The sequence below is a fragment of the Pelodiscus sinensis genome, chromosome 20 (assembly GCF_052426305.1).
Source record: "Pelodiscus sinensis isolate ZL-2025 chromosome 20, ASM5242630v1, whole genome shotgun sequence".
NCBI classification, from domain to species: Eukaryota; Metazoa; Chordata; order Testudines; family Trionychidae; genus Pelodiscus; species Pelodiscus sinensis.
Genome location: NC_143071.1, coordinates 25,778,890 through 25,798,073, shown reverse-complemented (window position 1 = coordinate 25,798,073; position 19,184 = coordinate 25,778,890). Strand labels below are relative to the sequence as shown.

Below are 19,184 nucleotides of genomic sequence, written 5' to 3'. Positions count from 1 at the left end.
ATTGTAGCTTCCCTGCTAGGTAAGCATGTACTTTACAAATAACCAATCAAGCCAACCTAGGTGCTTACCAATAACATCAGCTTCACTGCAGCTCACTAAATCCTCCATCTTTCAATTTTTGATGCCTTTTTTTAAAAGCACATGATATTGGATTTTGCTTTATTCTTTAGCCATTAATTTGCATCGGGCTGGATCTCATCATCTTTTGGGCACAGGTAGCAAAAACAAGCTTTATTTACGAGTATGTCTGAAGGGGAGGAGCAAAGAGAAGAAGGCACAATTTTGTTTTCCTAACAACAACCTATTACCTTATCTGAAAATCTGACTCAGAAGCCTCATAGCTGGAGGCAGCTCACTCACAAGCAATTGTTTCTGGGTGTAGCCTTTGTTAGGCTAGAAATGCAGCTTTATTTGTTTGAAACCTATTGTGCAATCAGCAAATTAATACTGACTGGTGACATGCTATAAAACACCTTCCATTGCTCTGTACACAAGCAAATGGACCACATCAAGTGGCTCTTTTTTTCCTGGCAAAACTGAGGCCACCTCTGCATTACTACTTATGACAGCAAAACTTAGGTTGCTCAAGTGTGTGAAAACCACACCCCTCAGCGACATAAAATTCACTGTCACAAGTGGTCATGTGCACAGCACTATTCCAGCAAGAGAATTTCTCCAGCTGACACAATTAGCACCACTCATTGAGGTGGCTTTATTCTGTCGATGAGAGCTCTCTCACCTGCTGGCACAGAATGACTACACGAGTGATCCTACAGCGGCACCGCTGCACCCGTACAGCTGTGCTCCTGGAAGCTCACTAGCCTCGACATGGCCAAAATCCCAAAGAACTGTTTTGAATGCTTCTATTGAGGGTCACTGAGTAAAAGTTAACAGATCTGACAAGCAGATGATTCTAAGAAAGAAGATGTAATACATGGAATTACTGGTTTACAGTAGTGAATGCTTTCACATGTAAATGATTCCTCACTGGAATTAGTCCTGTGAGGAGAGCTGGGAAATAGCACCAAAGGATTTGGTTGCTAACATACTGAATTTCAGAGCATGTTTCTATTGAACCTATTATGGCAGCTTTATAGGTGTCTGACGTTCACTGGGAAATAAAGAGCTTCCTCACTAGTGGTTCTCTGATGACAGTGACTCAGAAGACAGAACCTATAAAATGCACAAATCACTGAGCTTTCAGATAAAAGTTCTCTGAGAGCCCTTCTCTCATTTCCATCTCCTCTTCTGCCAGTACAGTCTGTGAGCACACACATTGTGGATGGGGAAGTAATGCAGCACCAATTCTCTGATCCCACAAACTCCAGTACACATGAGAAATCCCAACCTAACGTTACTTACATCCCTAGGTCTTTGCAGGATTAATGCCCAAAAAAACAATGTTGCTGCACAGCCAACTGCTAAGCACTGAATGATGCATAATGCACTTGCCTTTTTAGAGGATGAGAATCAGCAACACCACAAGCCCAACAGGCAGAAAGCACAGTTGTTCTCAAATGTAGACCAGAGTAGGGTGCTGCATAGGCATTAGGATGACAAGTGAAGGATACTAGCATTTGAATAATGCTGGGATGGACAGCTGACCCACTTCTAGTGGTTGTACCCATTACAGTGTGCTGACTGGGAGTCAGAAAGCTACTAAATATTTGCACCGTACCAACCCTTTCTACCAACTCAAGCCAGTGAATTAACAGCTTACAAGAAGTAGCTGGATATTGTTCTCAACTAGAAAACTGGATTTACCCCATTATTATTACTTTACATTTGAGTGTTGCACCTCATATCCATAAACATTCTCTCCTAACTACTTGGCATTAATAAGGGAAACTCATAAAATGGGCAGCAGAACCTTCAAGGATAGATGTCACCAAGATAAAGGGACATTTCTGTGAAAGTTTGACTGCTAGCAACGAGCAATTCACATGAAGTATTTTTAGTGAACTCCAGCAATCAAGTTACAAGACCACCACACACACAGTGATCAGACGGGTTCCAGCCAACTGTCTGTCTAGCCACATCTCCTGTCTTCCAACTATGGCCATTTCCAGATGCTTCAGAAAGAATGAACAGAACACGGCAATTACTGAATCACCCATCCCAAGTTGTCCATCTGGCAGCTAGAGGCTTACGAATCCCAGAGCATGAGATTGTGTCACTGTCTGTTTTGGCTAATGGCCATTGATGGAACCATCCTCCATGAGTTTAACTAGTTCTTTTTTGAACCCAGTTATTCTACTGGCCATCACAACATCTTGTGGCAATGAGTCCTCCAGGTTGAGAATGTGCTTTGTGAAGTACTTCCTTCCGTTTGTTTTAAACCTACTGCCCATTTATTTATTGATTCTTGTGTAATGTGAATTGGTGAGCACTTCCCTTATGCAAATTGGACTATACAACTGACATTGGGCTAGATACCAATAGTTTACATTAGATGCTTCTCAACATAAGTAAGTGAATCTAAACATGGCCCTGACTCAGCAGCAGCAGCAACATTGTTTAAGCTGAAAAACTAATTCTCCCTTCCCCCCCAATCCAAAGTTTTATCACTGTAATTTCTTACTTAGGATTATTTACTAAATCCTGAGAAGTGAAATGAACATACGACCAGCCAAAGGTCCATCTAGCCCAGTGTCCTGTTTGCTAACAGTGGCCAATGCCAGATGCCCCAGAGGAAGCGAACAGAAGAGGAAATCATCACATAATCCCTCCCCTGTCATCCATCTCCAGACAAACAGAGGCCAGGGAAACCATCCCTACCCATCTTGGCCAATCGCCACTGATGGATCTAACCTCCATGAATTATCTAGCTAATTTTTGAGCCCTGTTAAAGTCCTATTAAAATGTCCTAAATAGACCTCCACGCTTTTACCAATAAATGCTGCGTGTTCTTATGGTAGGAAATTTAGTTTTGACCTACACTGAAAAACACTGGCCAGCATAGTTATGTCAGTTGGGAGTGTGGAGGGGGAAAAAACCCTGCCTCGCTGACCCAGCTGTACCAGTGAAAGCCCTAATGTAGAGGTAGTTATAATAGTCACAAAAGTCCTGTGACTGGTGGAAACTGTCTCTCCATTAGAAGCCTCTCTCAGTATAGCTACACTGGAAAATCCTTTCCAATGGAGACAAGGTCTGTGTATTTTATCCTAGCTACACAGGCACCATCTCCATGGATATCTGGGGCTGAAGCACACATGGATTTAAAAAAAAGTAGACACTCAGCACCCAGCGGCCCCCTCTAACCAGCTGTTTGACAGCAGGCAGGAGGCGCTGGAGGGGACAGAGTAGGGGTGAGGCTCCAGAGCAGAGGTGGGCAATAAGATGGTGGCAGTTCACTAGGGTTAGTTCCCAGCAGGCCACCACTGCTGTATTTATCTGCCTCTCTGCCAGTCTGGGAGCTTGCAGCTCCTGTTGCGATCAGTGTTTCCGGCCAATGGGAGCTGCGGGAACCAGTGTCCCAATCGGTGCTGCTCCCCACAATCCCCATTAGCCGGGAACGGCGATCCTCAGGCAATAGGAGCGGCACGTACCAGGACTGAGGCGGTGCAGGTAAGCAGAGAGGCGGTGGCCCACCAGGGGCTAACCCTGGGGAATCAGATCCAGGCCACCTCTGCTCCAGGGAAGTTGAAGAGTGGGGTCAGGGCCTCAAAGCAGAGCGAGGGTGGAGCAGCCGCCCAGAAAAGCCTGTGGCTATTGGTGTAAATGGAAACATTACAAGAATCTCACTTAGCACAAGCAGAGATTACTCTGGCCTCTCAAAGGCCACTGGTCAGAACATCGCAGGACATCAATTCTGAAGTTGAGCAACAAACCTTCTAAGAACATGGGGTCAAAGCCCGCTGAAATTAATGGAGGGACTCCCATTGACTCAACTGAGCTTTGGATCAGTCTAAAATGGATGAAAAGTCAGAGTCCAACCAGTGTATCTAGGGGCTCAAGGTAGCAATGCTGCTTGATGGCCAAAGCAAAATGCAGGACAATGTAGCACTTTAAAGACTAACAAGATGGTTTATTAGATGATGAGCTTTCGTGGGCCAGACCCACTTCCTCAGATCAAATAGTGGAAGAAAATAGTCACAACCATATATACCAAAGGATACAATTAAAAAAAATGAACACATATGAAAAGGACAAATCACATTTCAGAACAGGAGGGGGATACGGGGGGGGGGGGAGGAAAGGAAGGAAGGTAAGTGTCTGTGAATTGATGATATTAGAATTGATGATATTAGAGGCCAAGCACTAGTAAGCAAAAATGCACACAACAATACATCTGCCCCTTTTTGACCAGAGAATCAGCAATAAACTCAGCGACTACTTTGTGTATCTGGAGGATAATGCATGAAATTAACGTTGCCAAACTTTAAACTCATCACCCAAAGGCCAACATAACCGGTCTTGCAGATTGCTAACTTGCATAAAAACAGAGCCAATTAGGTACAACCTGAAGAGACACTCCCAGTGGGTAATGATCAAGCCTGATCTAAACTGGCCTCTCAAGATAAACTGGAGCATAGCACTAGTTTCTGTAGATTGCATCCACATATTACAGACAATTGTGGGATGCTCTGTTTAAGAAGACTGACTAAAAGTGCAGTCTATGCTAAATAAGAAACCTGGAGGAGTCAATCTTGGAAAACCTGTTTTCCTCACAAGAAATGTGAGCCCAAATTCATCCTTGGCACAAATGCACTCCAGTCGGGTGGAGTTACACAATGAATGCATTTGCCTTCTTGTGTGTTACCGTAGTTCTTTTAACTAATGGAAAAAAAGTATTTTTGCAAGTGGTCACATGAATAAAAATCACTAAAACAATAAACTCTATGCTATAAATCATCCTGTACTGAATGACTAATCTGGATTACAACTCGGACTCTCTTCAGCAACCTTAGAAAATATGATGAATGAAGCTATGCAGATTTGCAGCCAAGGAAAGGGCTGAACCAAGAGATTTAGGAAATCTTAAAGCACAAAGTTTTTTGACTGCTCTAAGAAGATTAAGAAGCCTGTCCAGAATCTGCGTTTTTCCCTACATTATTTGCTGAATTCCAATTAAATGAGAAAGAATGACTGTAAACTAATAAAACTCTGGATCCTCTAATTAAATCACAGACATCCTGCCAAGAAGTGCTGATTTACTGATGCACCCTGCAATGTCAGAATTCTGGGAGGCACAGTAGGTCACCAGAAGCATTAAACAGATGACTTGTACACTTTCATCAGAGCTCAGATGCCAGGTTTTAGACTACCTGATTGCATTAAATATTCTAGTTTGAGGAATGGAAAAGTTCAAGATAACTGTGGTCAAGTATTTGTCATTTAACTCGTTTCATGTTGTTATTTTGTTCTTTGTGTTTTAAAATACACTGCTTAGTTTAGAGCACTGGAAAGTGCAAGATTAGCAGTACTGGCTAGGTCCAGGAAATGGGAAAATATTTCTTTACATTTCTGATAGCGCATCTCAACTTTGATCTGCAGCAGTAACTCTAATCGCAGGCATCTCTTCAAGTAGATGCTTCCACCTGCGTTAAAACTCTGCCAGACTGTGACTAGCAGAAGATCAGGTTTACTATTCCATTTGCAAGAATCATAGTCAGAATCCTAGCATATGCTAAAGTAACAAACAGTCCCATTGGCTAGAAACGTGCCCTCAGATCAGGCTTTCAGCGTATGCATGGTAAAGGTTTGCCTTGGTTGGGGCTTTTTTCTCAGTAGAAGAAATAGTAGTTGAGAAAGCAACTGACTGTAAACTTATCTTCCAGACAAGCAGAAACCTAATAGGCAATTGCAAAGGAAGTCATTTGCAATAAAATGAGCAAGACATCTTGACAGATCTATTGTAGGTATATGCAGCTTCTTGTTTTGCAGCTCCCCCCAGACATATACGTATTTACAGAATTTAAATCAGGTTCATTTGACTGTTGGCAGAAATCACATGGTGAAAGCATATGAAGAGAATGCCTTCAGGAACTACGGCTTCCAAAACCAGATAATTTAGAATATAACTTGAAAATCCCTGGAGTTTGATCTGAAGATTTTGTTGCAGGATTAGCACCCACGGAGAAAGTTCTCTCAAAACAGACACTTTATGGCCTGATGCATGCACATACATAGGCTATGTCTACACGAAAACCACCCCCATTGTGTCATTAGTTTGGCCAGGATAAGCATTTGTGTACACAGTGCTATGTCCGCGGGAGATGCTCTCCCACCAACACACTTACCATCACTTCCTGAACTGGTTGAGCTTAAGACATCTACACAAATTATCTTATGATTTGGTACATCTGTGCCACTGTAGGCCTGTAAGTGTAGACATGACCTAAAACACATCTCAGATCATTCTGGAAAACAGCACTGGAATTCCCCCAGTGGTTATAACTATTAGAGATCTAAAAATCTCATTTTATAAGTTAACCGATTAAATATTATGTTTAATTGGTTAACTGATTAGAGGGGGCAGGCGTGCTACAGTCTCACTGGGCTGGAGCGTCCCACCAGCCCCTGCCACTGCAAGCCACAGGGCAGAAAGCTGCTCCAGCCCTACTGGTTAGCCAGAACTGGTACGCCTCACCCATAAAGGTGAGGCCTACCTGCTAACTGGTTAACCATTCACATCCTTAACAACAATTAAAGATGCAATAGTCTTAGAAAAAGTGACTTGATATCCTTATCAAAGGAAAGGAATATGATGACATAGAATCAACAGTTTGGCTTTTGGAAAGCTCAAGATGTGATCTACTCCCACTTCCAAAATATCTCCAAGATTTTAAATAAATATATTTTATTAAAAACTAATAGCACTAGCATAGCTAATTTCTCAAAAAAAAAAGTCAGTCTGCTAGTGAATTGTAAATGGCAAGATCAAGGCAATTATTTCTCATGCTCTAATCTTCCTAGAAGAAAAAATTAGCCTTAGAAAGAAAAAGAAAGAAAGAAAGAAAAAGAAAGAAGCAAAATCTCTTAAAAGCATAAAATATATGGAGCAGATTGTTACAACTTTGATAATATTTCCCACACTCCCAATAAAGACTATTTAGAGTTAATATTTTTCACAGGGGAATATTACTATGCAGTTAACATATGCTGTTTTCAGTATATCAGTCTTTGCAGAAGTGATCTTAATGGAAACAGCTCCTCTGTGTATATTTAAGTGACTTCATTTGTATCAGTTTTAGCAAGCAAGACTCAGTAGATAATTCTCTGTAGACACAATGAATCCTAGACATCCAGCTATAACACTGCACAAGTAGGATAATGAAATAACACAATTTTATTAATGATTTTTAACTATTGGTTTTAATGGCAAATGCGCCACCTATCAGTTATTATCGGTGTTGCAAGAGTTACAAACTACTATATCCCTAACCTAAGCTAACAATTCACCACATCATGAATAGTCATAAACTAACAGCTAGTATTTGGAGATACGATATCTGAACTGACAAATACTAGAATTAGCTGGCAGTATATAAACTATTTGCACACAAAAGGAAAGCAGGAGTCTTTCCTCAGAGAGTTTTAAAAAATGTTATTTGTCATAAAATCACTGTGGAAATAAATTATATATGCAATCTAAGAAACATGGAAGGTAATCAGAATGCCACCATTTATTACTTGGTGTCCTTCACTGGGATCATATGATTCCAGTGCCTCACAATCATATGTTCTGGCTGCCGGTTACTCTCAGGAGTGAGTAAGTTTGAGTTTTAACTTGAAAAACCCTAAATGACTTGAGACCTGACAGGTGATGAGACACCATTCTTTTCCTTCACTGCCATAGCTGAAATCACTTTAAAAGAGGAAAGGCTACTGGCAGGGTATTCCCCATGGAGATCTTAATATCGGAATTTACTCCCTCATCATATATATAGTAGCCCAGTGTCTGAGAGTCTGTAATGCCGAAATGCTGGCTGTTCCCTCTGGGCGGCCCGTGCTGCATGGGGAGCGCAGGGCCCAAACGGCCACTTGTGCCGCTTGCTCTCCTGCGGCGGCCCCGCTGAGCGGCGCAGAAGTCAGCCGAGTGCCACGGTGGGAGGCAGAGGGGGGCGGGGCGATGACGTGCGGCATGACAGTGGCTCCAGGCCCCACCCCCTGGCCGTGAACATCATCCCCCGCCCCCTTTCGCCTCCCGCCGTGGCGCTCAGCTGACTTCTGCGCTGCTCGGCCAGGCCGCCATGTGGGAGCAAGCGGCGCAAGCAACCGTTTGGGCTCCGCACCCCCCATGCAGCACAGGGAGTGCGGAGTCCAAATGGCCATTTGGGTTCTGCGGTCCCCCGAGCGAGAGACAGGAGGGGGAGGAGAGCTGAGGGAGAAAAAGGGAGAGGCAGTAGGAGGAGGAGGAGGGAGAGAGACGGAACGAGAGACCGGAGGCTCAGGAAAGGAGACCGACGTGGAGGAGAGACCTGAAAATCCCGTCTTATGACGGGCTAATTGGCTAGTTTGGTTCAATAACAACTTACATCTGTTGTCCTCTAGAGTACGGGGCACATCTCAACTCATAGTACGGAGCACATCTCAACTCATAGGTTTTAGGAGGACAGGGAACTACAATGGGTGCTCTGGGTAGATAAGAAATGCAGGCCTGACTCCTAGGTCCTATGCACACAGCAGTATTATAAAGGTGTTAAAGAACCCCATCATCTCACTGTGATTAAATCCCTGCAAATACAAAGACAACAAGTACAGCTCCAATGGAGGAAGAAGCACCTCTTCCCTTGTTAAAATAAGGTAATTACTTGTTCTTTTCCTCTCCATGCTAGGATATGAGAGAGACCATGTCAGTGAAGTAGTATCTTTTATTTATTGAACCAACTTCAGTTGGGGAAAGAGACAAGTTTCAAGTGCTCTGTGTAAGCCTGAAAACTTCTCTCTTTCCCCAACAGGAGTTAGTCAATGAAAGATATTACCTCAGCCACTTTGTGTCTCTGTAAAGATTAATTAGGTCAGCAGAGCAGGAGTATCTGTAAATAGAAAAGAAAACAAACGGAGGCAATTCTTTACTATTCCAAACACTCACTGGGCTTTTAAAACAATAAAAGCTGGGAACAGTGTTAAGCAATAAACAGGAGCTTGATTCTTTTCTGACTCACACTGGCTTTAACTAGATGCAACTTCTGTGGCTATTCCAGGCTTAACATTGCAGCTGGCCTGCTTGCATTTAAAAATTAAGATCAACCTAGTTATGTTGCTCAGTGTGTGAAAAATTCACTCACACACACACACACACACACACACACACACACACCCACCCACCCACCCCTGAGTTAATCTGACTGTACCCCAGAGGTTGAGGCAGCTAGGTTAGAATTCGTCCTGCAACCATTGCCAGTCAGAGAGATGGGTTAACTACAGGGATGGAAAAAACCCTTTCATCACTGTAGAAAGCATCTGCACTACAGCAACAGCAGCAGTCCTATAGCTGTGCCACTGCAGCGCCAGTAGCGCAGACACAGTCTAAGGATGTGAGGGGAAAAACACGTCACTCCGTTATCCTGCGTCAGTTCTTTGGAATTCAATCCACGTGACTAGCTTTCACACCAAACCCTTCACATTAAGGATTGTACATGAGTATGCCCCCAAAGTGGATCAAGTTCAAACCTTGATGTGTTCCCACTTATTAACTTTACTCTTGGTTACATAACCAGTACAGTGTATGAAAATGAAGTCAGCTGCTCAAAACTCACCAGAAACTGTGTGCAAATCAGACGCTGTCCCCTTGTTTATCAATTCATATTGGAATCCTGTAATTTTCCGGCTAATGTCCTGTTGAGGGGTAGCCTCAACAAACAGGCCCCCCTGATCATAGCCAAAGCAATACACTTTATTGGGGCTGCGATCCCCATCTCGGACCAATAGTTTCAGTTCTCCAGTTTTTTCCAAATAAATATTTGCTCCTGTGGAGTCCTTGAGAGGTTTTATGCAAACAGTCAAATGTTTGTACGAGGCAGATAATGTATTGGGTCGCAGATTGACTATGAGCGCTCCCGTGGGATACATCCATTCTATTGATCCTTCAGAACAGCGGAGGTAGACCTGCTCAACATCCTTCTTGTGAGACTCGTGAGTTAAGCCACTAGGGATAGAGAGAAGAGGGAAGTTAGATGAGTAGCAGAACTATTTAAACATTGTTCATAATCCCAATGAAATGGCAAGTCAGCAAAACTCTTAATAGTATGATTGAGCACAAGGGGCTTGACCCATTGTTGTGGCTGATAGAGATCATCTTGCAAGATCAAGACTAGGGATGTAAAATCCCAATCAATCAGTAACTGGTTACATTGGAGTACAGGATCTTTAGAAAAAGGGGCTTTTTTTCTAAAGTACCCCGTCTAGATGGCGGTTTTACTTTAGAAAAGCCCTTTGTCGAAAGACCATGCGGCTGCCATTATGCAAATGAAGTGAGGGAAATTCAAATCCTGGCTTCATTTGCAATTTCGATCTGTCTAGTTTACATCCCTCTTTCGAAAGGGGGTGTAGTTTAGACGTACCCTTAATGTCCAATGAAAAGTAAAGAATGGACTCGTATCTCTCTTCTAATTGGCAAAGCCTAAAATGTGTGATCTGAGGAGCTTCCATTGCCTGAATGAAGCTTAAAACTCAGGACAGCCTAAAAGAGATCTCCCATGTGCTATTGATGTTTAGTCCCTTGGTATTACTGGATATAGTACACAGTCTGGAAAACACATACACACACACACATACACAAATCTAAAGGATTTGCAAGATACAGCATGCCGTGAAAGAAGTGGGTAAAAAAACTGGACAGGTAGTCAGTTCTAAACTGAGCCCTGACACTAACTTGCCATGTAGATTAGGGGTGTAAAAAATGTATAAAAATATTAACTTTGTAACTGATAAAAAGTCCTATTGGTTACACGGTTAAACAGGTTACCTGGGGATGTAGGAATAGGGAGTGCTAGAGGGCTCACCAGTCCTGTGGGGCTGCTGGCTTCACACTCCCTACCAGAGTTAAACAGTTTACAGGAACCAATAGCCATCAGCTCATTAGTTAGCTGGTTAAACTCTTCGGCCATGTCTAACTAAATTTGAAATAACTCCCTAAATAACAAAATCAAAAGAGCGTGCCCCACTACGGGGGGAGCCCTGAAACTAGTCCGAGGCAGGCTCTGTTATTGCAGACGTGCTACCTCAACTTAGAACCCCTGGAAGCACTGAGGGGTAATTACTTCAAATTAGTCTGGGGAGTAGTTATTTCGAAATAGCAGCAGCAGAGTGTCCACACTACTGCGATTTCAAAATAACTATTTCAAAATAAGCATTATTCCCTGAGGAAAGCAGGAGTACAGACTTCGAACTAACCAGCCCATTATTTCAAAACAACAGGCTTGGTAGTGTGGACACTCCACTAATTAATTCGACCTAAAGGGGAGGAGAATACTTCCAAATAACTCCCTAGTATAGTCCAGGGCTTACATACCTAATGCAGATATGGACAAATCACTTTCTCTCTGTGCCTCCCCCCCCATGCTTGTTTAAGAGTTTCAGCTTCCTTGTAGAGTTTCCTCCTTGGAAACCTTTAAAAAAAGTGAATTTCTCTTACGGAGTGTGCTGTAGCAACTCAAGAGTATTTTACAAATACTGTAATAAGTAGTTAAGCCTCACAACATTTCCTTTTTTATAAGTGTGTAAACTGAGGCACAAAGACTTGTCCAGGATCACAAAAGGAAGTCTGTGTCAGAGTCAGACAAAGAACCCATTTTAACATGGCATAAATCAGGATCATGAAATTCTGTTCCCAATTTTTCCCAATTCTTTGGTATATTTAAGTACAGAAAAAAATGATGAAGTTAAACTTTGTCAGCATTTAGACAAGTTACGAGAAGCCATGTGTAAAAAAGGAAAAAACAAACCAACATATGGTTTGCATTTACAGTTGATGTGACTCATTATTGTTAATGTCAGTGTAACCCACTTGATAGAGGTTACACAAAGAAGCTCAGAAAAACTCAGTTTTAATAATACTACAGTCTACAAACATGCTTTTGAATAATCTTGAAAGCCACATCAAGAGCACAAAGGATGGAGGAGAGCGACCAGTTCCTGACCTTTATTCTCTTGCCCTCAGACACATGGTAGTACTTGACATACTCAAGAAACAAAAGTTTCAGTGAGATCTCATATTGACTGCCTATTTATATCTTGTCCACAAAAACTGATTTTTCAATACGGTTTGTGTGTGATGACTCTCAGCCAATACCAGAAATGAAGAGGGTAGCTTTTTATTTCTTTGTCGTCAGTGAAATAAAGAGTCCTAAAGTGATGTGGGGGGTAATGGGCGGGGAGTGAAATTCACTTGTAGGCAGAAAATTTATGCATCACGCAGATCCTGCATAAACTCTCAAACTAAGACTTAGGTAACGCATAGGACCTGTTGTGCTGGTCCTCTACACAGGGGTGAATTTTAACTTAGAAGTCTACTGTTAAAACACATGGGGAAAGGTGAGGGGCAAACACTATAAAACTGCAGCTGCGGCAAGTGATCCCAATATTTAGACTGAATTTTTGCATGGCCAAAAATAAGATACATATTTGTGCTGTAGGTCAAAATGAAAGAGACTGTAGTCCAAGATTCTCTCATGATGCCAATTATATCCTATGGGCAACAAACTGATGCTGAGACAGATACAATGAATACAGACAGTGGAACACTTTGTGTTCTACAGCACCTGGAATTGACTATTTGAGGACCAGATGCTGTTCTAGATGGACCATTGATCTGACCCAGCATGGATGTTCTTAGTATATAGGAACCTGTAGCATACATCAAGCTCTGTTATAATAGAAGACTCAAACTGAACAAATTTCAAAACTTGAGACAAACCTGAAGAGCTAGTCCAAATGAAATGGAACACAATACTGCCATTTATCACCATATTGGACATTTGTTCAGTTTCATTTTTACTTCTCAGCACCCAGCAATATTCGCCCTACATGCACTTAATGCAGAGGTCTTAAAAGCTATTTTAAGTCAACTTGAGGTTTTTATTTTCTTTTTTAAATATATGACATTGCACAACATCAGTTGTTTTATGGCTATGTTGATGAATGAGGCATTTTTCCTCCCTCCCCACATTGTGCTGTTTGTTCTAGGAGTAGATCTTAATAAACAATAATTCCTCCTACAGATCCCAAGAGACAGAGATTGATCTACTGCACTTCTCTATCTGATGTTCACTCTTCCTGAAGTCTCAAGCCACATGTCTTTGAAGATCCACTATTGCCATTTGTGAAAGGAAGCCTTGCGTATGACAATGCAACAGGCAATGTTTATAAGATGAGAATGCAGTGGGAAAGAAGGCTTGTAGTAGAAGCACTTATCTTTTACACAATGATCTTCATGTGTAGCTCTGAAAGTTCTTTAAAAATGGGAGACAGCAATGTTATCCCCATTTTACAGATCAGTAAGCAGATGTCCTGAGAGGAAACATGACTTATCCAAAAGTAGCAAAACCAATCCATGGAGGAAGTGGGAAGAGGTCGGAGGTGTCTTTACTCCTAGGGCTTGTCTAAACAAATACTTGTTTGGTGGCAAGTCAAGGTGTAAATCGACCTCACACTAGACTGCCGCATGCAGTCTCTGCAAAGCATGCTGCAGCACACTAACAGTTCCCTAGTGCACATTGAAATACAGAGCTTTGAAATGGGAGTAGATCAAAGCAGGCTAGGGAACTGCTAGTGTGTGGCTGCAAGCTTCATCCAGACACTTAAGAACACAGCAGGGGCAGATTTATACCCCAGCTTGTCACAAACTAAGTGTTCTTCTAGACAAGCCCACAGTCTGAGTTAAAGGCTACACTGGTTAGGTTTCAGTGGGGTCAAAGCAGCACTTTCCACTCAAAGAAAATGGGACATCTTTATAACAAACAAAGTAAGTATGAATACTGATTGACCCACACCATGGAGTGGTTTCTAATTTCCTCAGGGGCTCGGGATCCTCCATTAGGACTTTTAAGTCAGTGAAAGATCTTTCTAAAGACTCCTGCAGTGTAAGTAAATCAGAGAAACTGAAAGAAATCATGGCAGAGTTTTTTAAATCTGCCTAAGTTATACAGACTAGACAATTTTCATTAACCAACTCGCAATACCCCATAACTAGTCTTCAGAGGAAAGCTGAACTCCCAAAGGCACTTAGACACCAAGATGACAGGCACCTTATAAATAGCTAATGTAGACAACGAGCTATGAATACAACTAATTGATTGCAAAATGCTATACTTTGTACAAAGAATTCATTCCTGACCCCAGGGAGCAAACAGCTTGTGCCTTTAAGCATGAGATTTGATTGCCCTGTCAAAAAGAGTTACAGTATCCACTGATTCTTAAGAAGCAAAACACCTTTTATGCCTCCAGTGGATGATGCAAAACATACCCGTCAGGTGACAACTGGATTATAATTGACGTGTACCTGCCCTAGAGTCACTACCTCTTTTCAGAATGTCTAAAAGGTTAACTTGAATCTACATGAAACTGCCTTAGTCTCACCCTGAGTTCCAAATTAATCTGCACTCTGGATATAGCAATGGCAAGTACACTGCTCAATATGAGCAGTTCCACCTATTTTTAAGAAGTCAGCCCTTCATCTCTTGTGCAATTCGAAGGATCAACAAGGATGGTGTCATTTCCTTGCTAAGCAAAAACGGGGCTGACTGGTGACAATGGGAAATTCCAAGCTTGGGTCACCAATTAATTCAGCCCCAAACTCTCAGTAGAAAAGAATGACTCTAATTTCTCAGAACTACAACCTGTGGCTGGCATTCAAACAACTAAGTGGCTGAGGGCAGAGCCATGTTCAGCTCTGTCTGGTCAGTTGGAGGGTCACCAGCTCAGATGAGAGGAAGGGGGGAGAGAGAGACCTTAAAAAAATCTAGATTTTTCAGTGTGTGTCCATGATGTTGCCATCTATGCTTTAGGCCTTGTTTATGCAAAATTGAAACACCCAGGGTGGTGGAGTAGAGATGATAGGTTCTGCCCCCAAACCATAGAACCAGGGGGCTAAAAGCAAGATTAGGAATTTGTTATTGAAATTGACAAGGAACTGTAGGCTTTGTTCTGAATCAATTGCGTATTGCAAACACACACCCAACTGGATTTATAATTAAACATTTTACCAAATCACCAAGAGTCACCAGAAGTGCATAAATAGTTGCCAATTGTATGCATCTTTCAGATTACTCTGTACAGTCTAGACCAAGAGTATATACATCCACATTTCACTGCTTTGAGCTCTCTCCATTCCAAAATATCCTTCCATTGCAAGTTACACTAGTTGTATTACACTTGTTTAATCTGAATTTATTAAAACAAAATTTGGTTTAATAAATGCATGCACTAATGCTCCCATTAAAAATGGGCTTAACCAAATATGTGTGTTCTTAATTTAGTAACAATTTTGATTATAATCTAAAATATCTTTATTCACAAACAGTAGAAGAGGTTGCAAAACCATAAAGACATATTAAACTTATTACATACACTTTGAGCATTCAAGAGGTTTCACAACTAGGATGATTAGAATAGTTGTGGCAGCCAAAGAACAATGGCCTAGAATCTGCCCAAATGACACTGGTGTAAATCCAGAGCTACTGCATTGCAGTTACTCCAACAACAGTGCAACTAAAATCAAAATCTGATCCAATAGCTTTATATATCAGTGTGGTAAAACAGTGAGTTCTGTAAAAAGGGTGAAATCTGAATGAAGATAGGTCAAACTGTTGATGAGACATGCAAAAAACCCGATTCTAGACTGTAGTAGTTATTCCTGATTTTTCCCACAGTGTAGAATTGGGCCTAAAACTTTTATCCTATTACAAACTACCCATGTGCTTTGAAATAAACATGAAGAATAAAACAAGGTAACCACCAATAATTAAAACAAAATATCTGAGTCAGACAATTCCTTAATTACATTTCTTTCTGTGTATGATATATAGCACAGTCAACTTTCATCATAAAAAGGACTTTCAGGTGTATTGCATTACAACAAAGTTAATGCCAAAGTTAATGTAGGAAGTCAACAGACAGGAGTTACCAAACAAGTTATTTGGGTGTTAGGTTGCACAGATGTGGAAGGAGTCGTGGGCAGTTGAAATACCCTACCTGTGCCTGCTAAGTTACCTCCTTCTCTCTTCTCCTCCTCCTGGCACATTTCTTTGGTAATGCCGATAGCATTCCAGGAGTAACTAACCCCTCTCTCTATCCCACCCGCCTGCCTCTTGCAAAACCAGAGACCAAAAGAGGGGGCAGATTTCTGCTGCAGCCAAATCCAAACTCCACGCACACATACATCTGGCACAACTCCTTCCTCTTCCCTCTCCCAAGAGCAAACCTTTCCTTGGCGTCCATGGAAGAAGGATGGGGTCCCTAGCTCTATTTCACGCCAGACTAGGGAGGCTCTCCTAGCAACCGAGAAAGGGACTGGGGTCACTTTTGTGGAGCTACTGTATCTGATCAGGACCTTCGTGCCTTTTAGTTTCAGTATTAAACTGTTGATCTTGAATGGCAGAGGGAGGACGGGCGGGGTGGGAGGGTCCGAGAGAATCCCTGAAGACATAAAATAAACCAGGAATCGGGCCACCGAAACCAGAAAGTTACATGGGGGCAAAATGCAGCAAAGAGAGCAAAGCCGAGACCGAAAACCGAGCCCTTGCCTCGTTGCTCTTAAGCAACCGCAGAGGGGCAGGGAGCATTCCGCCGGCGCGCTGGGGGCGAACAATTGCTTGGGAAGGGGAGCCCAGGGGCATGGGCCAAAGGGAAGGCGATGTTCGGGAAACCAACTTGTCCCGTTTCCCTCCTTCAGCCGCGGGCTGCGAGTGTGAGTAAAAGGGTGAAATCCTGCCACAGATGAAACAGACAGCGTGTGAGAGCAGTGAGTGTGCATGAGAGCGCGTAGGGGGTATGAGAGTGAATGAGAGCGAGCGTGAGGGGGAGGGTGTGTATGAGGCAGAGCGTGTGGCGGCGTGAGTGTGTGTGTGTGTGTGGGTGGGGGTGTGGGTGGGGGTGCGTGTGTAAGTGTGAGTAAGTGTGAGTGAGGGTGGGTGTGAGTATGTGAGTGTAAGTGTGAGTGGGGGTGCGTGTGTGAGTGTGTGTGTGTGTGTGAGTAAGTGTGAGTGAGGGTGGGTGTGTGAGTGTGTAAGTGTGGTGTGTGGGTGAGTGTGGGTGGGGGTGCGTGTGTGAGTGTGAGTAAGTGTGAGTGAGGGTGAGTGAGACAGAGCGGGGGAGGGAGGAGAGGTCCGCTACGGTCAGGGAGCTGCCAACTTTGTGCAAGCCCCCGCCCCGCGGAATGTAACAGCAGAGCCGCCCGGCTGCTGGGCTGGTCACTGCGCTGCCCCCGAGCGAACAGGGAACGTAACAAAAGTGCCTCAAGAAATCCATCCAGCGGCGGGAGACGCGGCAGCTCGGGCGGCCTCCTTCCCCTGGGGCTCGGGACATGCCCCGCTGGGGCTCGGGACATGCCCGCTGGAGCGCTCCCCCCCCCCGCGCCGGCGCGGCTCGCTCCTTACCTCCCCTTCCAGTTGCACAGGTCGCTGGAATACTGCGCGGGAGCCCCCCGGCCCCCCAGCAGCAGCCCCAGGAGCAGCGGCAGCAGCCCGGGCGCCGGAGCGCTCAGCATGGTCTCTCGCGGCAGCCCCTCGGCTCCGGGCGAGCCAGGGAGACGCGGCGCGGTGCAGCAGGAGGGCGGAATGCGCGGGGCTGCCCTACATGGTGGAGCCCGGCCGGGCAGCCTGCCACCGCGGAGCGCAGATGCCGGCAGAGCCGCTACCCGGCGCCCATCCCGGCAGGCGGCTCCTCGCCCAGCTCCGCTCGCTCTGAAGTTTGCTTCCCCCGGCTCGCCAGACTCCCAGCTGAGGGGCGGGCCGCTGCCCTGCCTCCCGGAGCCGCCCACAAAACTCGGCTCCTCCTGGACCGGGGCCTGCCGGCCAGAGCTGGCAAAACCCGGCACCGGATTCCTGCCACTATGCGAGGCCTCGCGGCACAGGAGCTTCTCTTGCTCACTGTGGTGCCTGAAGCACCCTCTCCCCCCAAGCGCTACAGTTTGTTCCCTTCCCCTAGCGGGACACATGCCAGGCCAGCCAAGCCTTCTTCAGTGAGCCTGACCTCCCAGCTTGGTGAAAACCCAGAGAACCACAGGCCAAAGAGCAGCCACCTTCAACTGTTCCCAAAAAGTGTGACCTTCAAATCTCCCCCTAATTCTGCCCCTGCTGATCTCTTCTCTCATCTCCACTGGCATCCACTAGCATGAACCTCGTTGCTCCTTTTTCTCTGTTGTCAGTTGTGACCCATTCCTCCGAAGGCAACATCACTGCCACTGTCCCTTCTAATGTTTTCAAACATGTGCAGAATAAATTTTGTTATGTGCATTGAGGCATGTGTGGATGTGTACCACCAACAGAAACGTGCTGCCGCTGTGGGTGCTATGGTAATCAACTGAGTAGCATTTAATATTTTTTGAGTGGCCACCCAAGCGCACAGCTTACAGGGAACACTGATCACTGTCCATTAATAGGAGCCTTCACTCTACTAAAGTCCTTATGCCATCAATGGGTATTCGATGCTTAAAGTGGCCTGAAAAAAAGGGGATTTTTCTTGTAAGCTGGGAGCAGCAGCAATGGTAAAATAGTGCTTAGTATGGACCCCTCACATACCCAGCTCCCTTACTGCTGTCCAGTATCCCCACCCCTCTGAGATGGGGCAGAGAGTGCTGTCTTTAGTAGAGGAGCCTGGATAGACGTAAGGGGGCTCAGGCTTGAGCCATAGCCAGGACCCTGAATGGCAGCACCCTGCACCTCTAGTTCCTGCAGTTATGCAAAGCATTGCAGGGTCTGCAACCCTTCGCCCTGTCCTTCCCCTCTTTAAAAAGTGGTGGTATGAGAACACCTGTCAGAATTAAGTACAGAGACCAGCATCTGTCATCTGAAGTTTTCTGTCTGTTCCTCTCCTAAGAGAAAAGTTATGTGCAAGGGATTTTCTCTCCCTCCATCCTAGTGCCACCCCATTTCAACTGTGGGTGGGTAGGAGGATAATATGTTCCACGTTGCTTAGCAGAAAAGCAAAGTTGAAGCAGCAAGTTTTATATTTCTGTGGGAAGGACAAGATGTTTGTTGTTACTCTAGGGTCTGTCTGCATTGTGGAAGTTGGGTCATGTG

The 19,184-nt window shown here is 44.1% G+C and overlaps 1 protein-coding gene across 1 annotated transcript in view; it reads right to left on the bottom strand.

The window, feature by feature from the left end:
• METRNL (meteorin like, glial cell differentiation regulator) overlaps positions 1-17,886 on the bottom strand; it is a 37,020-nt gene extending 19,134 nt beyond the window's left edge. Inside the window, exons 1-2 of the mRNA XM_006118705.5 lie at positions 17,541-17,886; positions 9,705-10,093 (exon numbers count right to left, since the gene is read on the bottom strand). Of these exons, the coding sequence (XP_006118767.2) occupies positions 9,705-10,093; positions 17,541-17,650 (499 nt within the window). The 5' untranslated portion in view covers positions 17,651-17,886. The remainder of the gene's footprint in view (positions 1-9,704; positions 10,094-17,540) is intronic.
• Between the last annotated feature and the right edge of the window lie 1,298 nt (positions 17,887-19,184).